The sequence below is a fragment of the Arachis ipaensis genome, chromosome B06, assembly GCF_000816755.2.
Source record: "Arachis ipaensis cultivar K30076 chromosome B06, Araip1.1, whole genome shotgun sequence".
In the NCBI taxonomy this organism is placed as follows: Eukaryota; Viridiplantae; Streptophyta; class Magnoliopsida; order Fabales; family Fabaceae; genus Arachis; species Arachis ipaensis.
Window position 1 is genome coordinate 51146568 of NC_029790.2, and position 9827 is coordinate 51156394.

The window sequence follows — 9827 nt, forward strand, 5'->3', positions numbered from 1 at the left end:
TCATAGGGAATGATGATGATTGTCACGTTCATCACATTCAGGTTGAAGTGCGAATGAATATCTTAGAAGCGGAATAAGTTGAATTGAATAGAAAAACAGTAGTACTTTGCATTAATCTTTGAGGAACAGTAGAGCTCCACACCTTAATCTATGGAGTGTAGAAACTCTACCGTTAAAAATACATAAGTGAAAGGTCCAGGCATGGCTGAGAGGCCAGCCCCCATGATCTAAGAACCAGACGTCCCAAGATGCCTAATACAATAGTAAAAAGTCCTATTTATACTAAACTAGTTACTAGGGTTTACATAAGTAAGTAATTGTTGCATAAATCCACTTCCGGGGCCCACTTGGTGTGTGCTTGGGCTGAGCTTGAATGTTACACGTGCAGAGGCTCTTTCTGGAGTTGAACGCCAGGTTGTAACGTATTTCTGGCGTTCAACTCTGGTTTGTGACGAGTTTCTGGCGTTTAACTCCAGACAGCAGCGTAGAACTGGCGTTCAACGCCCTTTTAAGTCATCTAAACTCGGCCAAAGTATAGACTATTATATATTGCTGGAAAGCCCTGGATGTCTAGTTTCCAACGCAATTAGAAGCGCGCCATTTTGAGTTCTGTAGCTCTAGAAAATCCACTTTGAGTGCAGGGAGGTCAGAATCCAACAGCATCAGCAGTCCTTCTTCTACCTCTGAATCTGATTTTTGCTCAAGTGCCTCAATTTCAGCCAGAAAGTACCTGAAATCACAGAAAAACACACAAACTCATAGTAAAGTCCAGAAATGTGAATTTAACATAAAAACTAATGAAAACATCCCTAAAAGTAACTAGATCCTACTAAAAACATATTAAAAATAATGCCAAAAAGCGTATAAATTATCCGCTCATCAATGACCATAGCTTGCTTCAAGCCGACAATCTCCGTGGGATCGACCTTACTCACGTAAGGTTTATTACTTGGACGACCCAGTGCACTTGCTGGTTAGTTGTGTGAAGTTGTGACAAAGAACTAAGATTATGAACGTGCGTATTAAGTTTTTAGCGCCATTACCAAGGAATGAATGATCACGATTTTGCCACACCAAGTTTTTGGTGCCGTTGCCGGGGATTGTTCGAGTTTGGACAACTGACGGTTCATCCTCTTGCTCAGATTAGGTAATTTTATTTTAATAAAAATAAATTATTCTATGTTCTTTAGAATTTTTAAGGATGAATTCTAGAGTTTCTTCATGATTTGTTGAAGCCTGGCTGGCTGTCAAGCCATGTCTAAATTTTTGGATTGAGGCTTCCACTTATCATGGCAAGAGTCCTTGGACTCTCATCTAATCAGTTGTTATATGCCTGATTTGTATCTGCTGAAGCTTAGCTGACCATTGGCCATGTCTAGTATTTTGGACCGGAGCTTTCACTAAAAGCTTGGCTGGCTAGTAAGCCATGTCTAATTCCTGGACTAGAGCTTTAGACTAACATTGCATGATTCCTGGAATTCTCATTAGAAATTTTGAAATCCTTATTTTTCTTTTTCCAATTAATTTTCGAAAAAAAAATTACAGAAAAATTTAATAAAATCATAAAACCAAAAATAATTTTGTGTTTCTTGTTTGAGTCTATTGTCAATTTATAAGTTTGGTGTCAATTGCATGTTTATCTCTTTCTTGCATTTTTCGAAAATTCATGCATTGCATTCTTTATGATCTTCAAGTTGTTCTTGATGAATCCTCTTGTTTGATCTTCATATTTTCTTGTTGTGTGTCGCATCTTGTTTTTCATATGCATTCTTGCAGTCATAGTGTCTAAAAATTAAAAATTTCTAAGTTTGGTGTCTTGTATGTTTTTCCTTTCTTAAAAGTTTTCAAAAATAAGTCTTGATGTTCATCTTGATCTTCAAAGTGTTCTTGGTGTTCATCTCGACATTCATAGTGTTCTTGCATGCATCATTTGTTTTGATTCATAATTTTCATGTTTTGAGTCTTTATGATGTTTTTCTCTTTCTTCATTAAAAATTCAAAAATCACAAAAATATCTTTCCCTTTTCTTCTTCTCATAAATTTTAAAAAATTTGGTTTGATTTAGTCAAAAAGTTTTTAAATTTAATTGTTTCTTATGAGTCAAATCAAATTTTCAATTTAAAAATTCTATCTTTTTCAAATCTTTTTCAAAAATCAAATCTTTTTCACTTTTTCTTTCATAATTTTGAAATTTTCAAAATTTATTTTCAAAATCTTTTTCTTATTTCTATTTCATATTTTCGAAATTAATGCTAACAATTAATGTGATTGATTCAAAAATTTTAAGTTTGTTACTTGCCTAGTAAGAAAGGTTCAATCTTTAAATTTTAAAATCATATCTTTTTGTTTCTTGTTAGTCAAGTAATCAACTTTAACTTTCAAAATCAAATCTTTTTAAATTTCTTTTTCAATTCTTTTTTTAAAATAAATGTCAATCACATCTTTTTCAAAATCAATTTCAAAATCTTTTCTAACCTCTTATCTTTTTAAAATTGGTTTTCAAATCTTTTTCAAACTAATCCTATCTTTTTGTTTGATTCTTATCTTTTTCAAAACCACCTAACTACTTTTCTCTCTCTTATTTTCGAAAATCCCTCCCCTCTTTTTCTAAATTTCTTTTAATTAACTATTTGTTTTAAATTTTAATTTGATTTAATTTTGTTTTTCTTTTTAAATTTTCGAATTTTAACTTTAATTTTAGATTAAAAACAAAAATATTTTTTTCTTTTCAATTATTTTCGAAAATTCTTCTCTCTCACCTCCTCCTAATTATTTATTTATCTACTAACACTTCTCTTCTTCTTAAAAATTCGAACCCTCTCCCTCTTTCAGTGTTTGAATTTCTTTTCTTCTTCTACTCACATAAAGGAATCTCTATACTGTGACATAGAGGATTCCTCTTCTTTTCTATTTTCTTCTTTTTCATATGAGCAGGAACAAGGATAAGAACATTCTTGTTGAAGTTGATCCTGAACCTGAAAGGACTCTGAAGAGGAAGCTAAGGGAAGCTAAAGCACAACTCTTTGGAGAAAATCTGACAGAAATTTTCGAAAAAGAAGGAGACATGGCCGAAAATAATAACAATGCAAGGAAGATGCTTGTAACGACCCAATTTTCAGTACGCCTAGGACATACCGGAAGCGGAGTGCTACCAATTTGTCATCCTAATTATTATCTATTATTTATTATATGAGCCTGATTCGTTGTTAAAAGCGTAGTTAGTTTGCGAGGTACTTTTTTTTGAAAACGTTTGAATTAATAAACAGAATCATTTATAATCAATTCATAAATAATAACAGATAAAACAGTTAATAACAACCACACATAAATGCATCACAAGTAGTTGACAACATTCGGTGATTCAGCCTTTATTAGAATATAGACTGTTAGTTAGAACACCCCTAGATGTAGCTAAATAATATCTATATACATATATATACATACAACATCCCAGGTCCTGATGTAACATCCCGCATTTTTGAAAATCTAAATATAAATAAATTGTGATTTTATCTTATTAAGTTTAAACTTTATAATTTTAGAAATTATTTTATTAGAAATAATTAAATAGACTCGGAGATAATTTTATTTTGAATCAATTAATATTCTTAAGTAATTTTATTATATTGGAATATTTTGTATAATTTTAGTAATTGAAAAATAATAAAGAATTGTACAATTTAATTTAAGTAACTTTTATCCTGAAAAAGTTATGATTTATTTTACTAATTTGATATCTTATTTTATGAAGTAATAAATTAAGAGTAATTAAATTAGTTTTATTAATATTTGGAGTTTAAGTTGATTAATATTCTTATGTAATTTTTATAATTGGTTATTTCATATGCTTTGGAAATAAAATTTAGTAAATAGAAGTATTATATAATTTAATTTAAGTAATTTCTATTATGAATGAATTATGGTTTATTTTATTAGTTTGAGTTTTAGAGATTAATTTATTAGGAATGATTAAATAGATTTTTATAAATACTTAAAGTTTAAGTAATTATATTATAATTAGATATTTTGTAAATTGAAATTAAAGTTTCGGTGATAGAAAAATAATAAAACGTTATATCATTTAATTTAACTAATTAATATTGAGTTTAAACTGTATTTTATAAAAATGTGATTAATATGTTTATTTTATAATTTAAATTAAAAATAATTGTTTGAGCTCATTGATATGCTGATAAATAAAATTTTATGCATTTTGAAAGTAATTTTTATGAAGTAATTTTTATGGTATTATATTTGAATCTTAGATTGTTATTCTATCTCAAATATTTTGTAAAGGTTATTATATTACTCATATACATTATACCTTAACCTTAAATTCCTAATTAAAAACCTAATTCTACCCTAAATTCACAAAACACACGCACAAACAGAATGGGAAAGAAAGGAAACAGGGGAGCTCGAGGGGGGGAAATAGAAAGGGAAAAGAAAGGAAGGGGAAGGAGGGAAGATGGGGAAAATGGAGAACAGGAAGGGAGACAGAGGACGAGGGAGAAGAAGAGAAGGGGAGGAACGACGCTATGGAGCTTGGCGCCGCTGCCGAGCTGCTGTCGCAGAGAAGAAAGGGAGAGGCGAACGTAACCCACGGAGGAGAGGAAGGAACTGCCGTCGAGCCACGCCCCTTTGCCTTGTTCGTGTATTGCCGTTGCTGTTCGCTGAGGGTGAGACGTGAAGAGAAGATGCTGACCCGCACCATCGTGCCTCGCTATCTTCGTCGAGCTTTCATCATTGTCGCTCCCTATTCCCGTTGCCATCAGGGTTTGCTGCCGCTGCCATTGGGAGTGACGCAGCAGAGGAGGAGTCGTTCCTCTTCCGCCGCTGTCGCCGGAGACCTTGGTTGCTACTGTTCATATGGGTGAGTTCATTGTTTCCTTGTTACCGGAGTCACTGTCTATGAATCTTTTGTTTCTTTAGAATGACCTTGTCCCTATCTTTAATGTTCCTGAGTACACTATAGTTGTTGGAATCATTACAGCTGGAACTTGTTCTATTTGGTATTTTGTTTCTCTATTATGTTCTTATTTTAATTACGATAGCCAATATCTCTGTTTTAGTATTATGGTGTTATGCTGAAATTGTCGAAATTGCCATTGCTGCGAGCGTAACTAGAATTGATGCTGCTGCCGCCGTCTCAGTTGCGTTGAAATCACCGCTGCAGTTGCCAGTTTAGACTAAGCAGGGATTGTTGCGTTAAACTATGCGATTGCGACATCGAGGTAGGGGGTTTAAAACGATTTCAATTTAAGAATGCCTACAAGGTTTATTGAATAACTGCAAATATATTTAATAGCTGTGAGTAATTGATTGATTATGTAATTATTGAATTGTGGCTGAAATTGTGATTGGAATGGTTGAAATTGTGATTTGGAATTGTTGATTTGTGATATTGATTGATTATGTGGATTGGGAATTGCTTGATGACTAATTGTTGAGAATTTCTGAATTTTAATGGGTTATGTTGGATTTGTTGCCGTTGAGTTGTTATTTGGTATATTGTAATATTAATGAACTTGGTTGGTGGTTGATTTGGAATTGGTTTTGAGGGGTTTTGAAAGGTTGGATTTTGAATACTAAATAGATTGCTAAAAAACTGATTTTTGAAATTAAAAGGTGACTTTGGAAGTGAATTAGTTATTCAACGATAATCGAAATGATATAAGAGCAAAGGCTGAGTAAAGTATAATAAAAGTTGTTGTTGGGACTCAATTTTGAGAAGTTTGAATTAATTATAGAACTAATTATGATTTTTCAAAGTTAAAATGTAAAACTTGATTTTCTGCATTATTTTTAAAGGAAGCCGGAAACTTTGAAAAACTATAACTATTTCTGTGATTACCGGAATTGAGTGGGACCAAGTCCGGATTGAGCTTGGGGATATAGGGAACTGGACTACTGAATTTGAGACTTTTTCACTAAGTTTATGATTTATGGTGAATTTTTGAATCATGAATGTCAAAACTGGTTTTTCTGCAGAACGTTTAACGCAGCAGCAACTTGATTCCTCTATTGGAAATTTTGCAGTTTGAATTTTGGAATGGAACCAATTTTAAATACAACTTTATTCTTATTATTTTGATGCCGTAAAATTTCAGAACAATTGGACTTGTAGTTTTAAAGATATGAATTTTTGAAGGATGATGCATTATGCAGAAAAAGCCAGGTTCTGTTTCCTTAAATTAGTAACTTTGGGAGTTTATAACTTTTGATCCTGGATAGATATTGAGATGCAACTAATTGGAGGTGAAAATTAAGTATGTTTAGTACATGTGATTTAAATTTCAGGATTTTCTATATTTTAATAAGTGAGTTATGGGACTTGGAAGAGGTTGTGTTCAATGATTTGTAAAACAGAATTCTGCAGAAAATTACCTAACTTCCAAGCTACGTAACTCCGGTATGACCCTGGAACCAATTGAGAAAGAAATTTGGATGAGTTATGTTTAACCACATTAATTTTTAAGGTAGTTGGATTTAAGTTGGATTTTATATGAAATTTCAAATGTTGTATGGTGTTGCTGTCTTCTGGTTTTAAAACACTGGAGAACAGTCACGGTTTTGCTTATATTCCCGAAGCTATAGTCAGCGAAAAATTATGATTTTTGATTTAATAGAAAGTTTAATCCGAGACGGTCGCATGGATATAAAGTTTGCGCAACTCCAAATTCATTTGATATTTTAAAAATAAAATGGAAATCAGGCTACCAAGTTGTGTTGGTAATTATTTTGGATATGGAATTTAAGAAATAGATTTTCTATTATCAAATGTTTTTGAGAATATATTGCTATGGCAAATGCTGAAAGAGGCTGATGAATTGTTGAGAAAGAAGGAACCCGTAAGGGTGGATAAGTCCTATTTTTAAAGGAGATTATGTCCAAACATTTATAAAAAATATAAGGACTTAATCAAAATAAATATTCAGGGCTTATTTAATAATAATAACTCCAATGATTCTTTTAAGAAAAGAATATTTGATCTATGATATTGTTGGTAGGGGCGTGGGTCTAGTCCTGCTTGCTCAGTGCGTAAACCATTATGCAGGGATGGTGGTTTTGTCCCGCCTGCAGTGAGGATGGTGGTTTTATCCCGCTCACGTATTCATAAATTGTTCAGCAAGGACGGTGGTGTGATCCCGCTTGCATATTATTTTATGTACCCAGTAAGGATGGTGGTTTAATCCCGCTTACTGTGTAGGCAAGAACGGTGGTTTAATCCCGCTTGGATGCTTTATATGATTTTGGATTTTTGAATGTTATGCGGTTGGTTTTCAAAATAAAAGGTTGACACGGCGAGTAAAGATCACTGCAAATGAAAACAGTTTTTCTTTTAAATACTTTTGAGTGAAATTAACTATTTGCGTTTTATTCTTTACTTTCACGGCATTCTCTACCTCTACTGAGAACATGTGGTTTGGTTCTCACCCCGAAATTTTCCACCCTTTCAGCGACAGGTTTGAAGACGCAATTTAAAGCTGCGAGCGATCAGTAGGCTTTCTTTATGGTCTTAATTGCTTTCATTGAGTCCCCTCGCTATTGTCCTTTGAGATTTTATTTTACATAGAGGGGTAGGTTTAGTATATTGTATTTGAGTTTTATTTGGTCTCTTTTGTATGAGAATTATTATCAATAATATTTATGTGATTATTATTATTTGTGAATGTTTGAATTATGACTTTAATGAAAAAAAAATTTTCTGGCATTTTCTTAAAACTGAAACGCGAACTCGATACAAAGGCTTGATAATTAAGTAGTTAATACTAGAAAAGGTTACGTAATGTCCTTTCTAGTAGAAATACCCTGACTTAAGCAAGGTATTTTGCTGGAAGGGATGTTACACTATGGTATCAGAGCAGTCCTTCCTGTAGAGCCTTGGGAGTGGACTGACTATGCTTCATTGCATACTCTGAGTGTCTGTCATGCTTTATAACTTGTTCTGATGACAAGAGTTTGTGTTTTATATGCATGACTGTCTGATGATTAATGCTATTAGTTTACCATTGCATACCTCATGGTATCAAGTTTGGCTAACTTAATACTAATGATTTATATATATGGAAATACTAATGGGTTATCATAGACGAAATAGAAGTGATAGGTTAACGCGAATCACGAGGTTTTGGGGACGTTAGAGACTAAGTTCTAGAGACTAGTTCCGTTTCGACGTATGCTCTTTATTCGTGCTTAGTGTTATCTCTTTCTCTATTAATTGTATTGGAATTTCTAGTTTCTGATCTCTTTCTTGCTAATCTTGTATTATCATTCGTGCATATCCTTGCTTGACTCTGTATCTAGTTGTTGTTTGAATCTTTTGAACCATTTATCCTATACCTTACCAACTCTATGTTCTTTGCTTTGAACTTGGATTTATTTCGGTGCAACATATCATTTCTTGTAATTTCCTTGTTGAGTACTTGTTTCAGATTCTCTTACAAAAAAATTTCAATTTAAATCTTTTCTTACTTGGCTGCATCCACAACCCTTGCTTAAATTTTGATGGGATTGTTTTTAATTCGGTCTAGACTTTCTTACATAAACTCTAAAACTTCTTTATATAGTTTAATCTTGTTTATCTGTGATATACCACTTATCTTTTATTGATTTATAGAAAATTTTATTTCAAAATTTATTCTTTGAATTGAACCAGATTTTCTTCCAACTTTATTATAATTTTATAGCTATTCTTACCTAATTATGTACTTAAGTATCCTCCAAGATTTTTTTTAAAAGAAAGTATTTTGCCCTTAACATCAAACAAGCTTTAATTTACAAACCATGCATGATTTGTTTTGATTTAAAAACTAAATTGATATAACATTATTTATACTAAGTTTAGTACTTTTGGGAAATGTTAGATTTATATGTATTCTTTTGAAAAAGATAAACTAATTCCCTCTATTTCAAATTGAAGTTGTTCAAAATCGTTGTACCATCTTCCCTAATGATGTTCATATTGAAACTGTTCGATTTAAAATTTCTTCCTAAGCTTTGAATTAACTCCCTTTATGCTCCATTTCATTGCTTATATATATCCTTGTTTGTTGACGATCTCACGTATTCCTTCAAAACCTTGCGAAATACCATCTTGTGCAATTGCAAACTTGAGTATTCATCTAATTTCACGCATAAACCTTTTTATATTACTCATATACATTATACCTTAACCTTAAATTCCTAATTAAAAACCTAATTCTACCCTAAATTCACAAAACACACGCACAAACAGAATGGGAAAGAAAGTAAACAGGGGAGCTCGAGGGGGGGAAAATAGAAAGGGAAAAGAAAGGAAGGGGAAGGAGGGAAGATGGGGAAAATGGAGAACAGGAAAGGAGACAGAGGACGAGGGAGAAGAAGAGAGGGGGAGGAACGACGCTATGGAGCTTGGCGCCGCTGCCGAGCTGCTGTCGCAGAGAAGAAAGGGAGAGGCGAACGTGACCCACGGAGGAGAGGAAGGAGCTGCCGTCGAGCCACGCCCCTTTGCCTTGTTCGTGTATCGCCGTTGCTATTCGCTGAGGGTGAGACGCGAAGAGAAGATGCTGACCCGCACCATCGTGCCTCGCTATCTTCGTCGAGCCTTCATCATTGTCGCTCCCTATTCCCGTTGCCATCAGGGTTTGCTGCCGCTGCCATTCAGAGTGACGCAGCAGAGGAGGAGTCGTTCCTCTTCCGCCGCCGTCGCCGGAGACCTTGGTTGCTGCTATTCATATGGGTGAGTTCGTTGTTTCCTAGTTACTGGAGTCACTGTCTATGAATCTTTTGTTGCTTTAGAATGACCTTGTCCCTATCTTTAATGTTCCTGAGTACACTATAGTTGT

At 33.4% G+C, this 9827-nt stretch overlaps 1 protein-coding gene across 1 annotated transcript; it reads left to right on the forward strand.

The window, feature by feature from the left end:
- Window positions 4264–7712, forward strand: LOC110263326. The gene is made up of 3 exons (XM_021104478.1): window positions 4264–4873; window positions 5128–5234; window positions 7461–7712. Exons 1-2 carry the CDS (start codon window positions 4539–4541, stop codon window positions 5186–5188), a joined length of 396 nt encoding a protein of 131 aa, XP_020960137.1. The 5' UTR covers window positions 4264–4538; the 3' UTR covers window positions 5189–5234; window positions 7461–7712.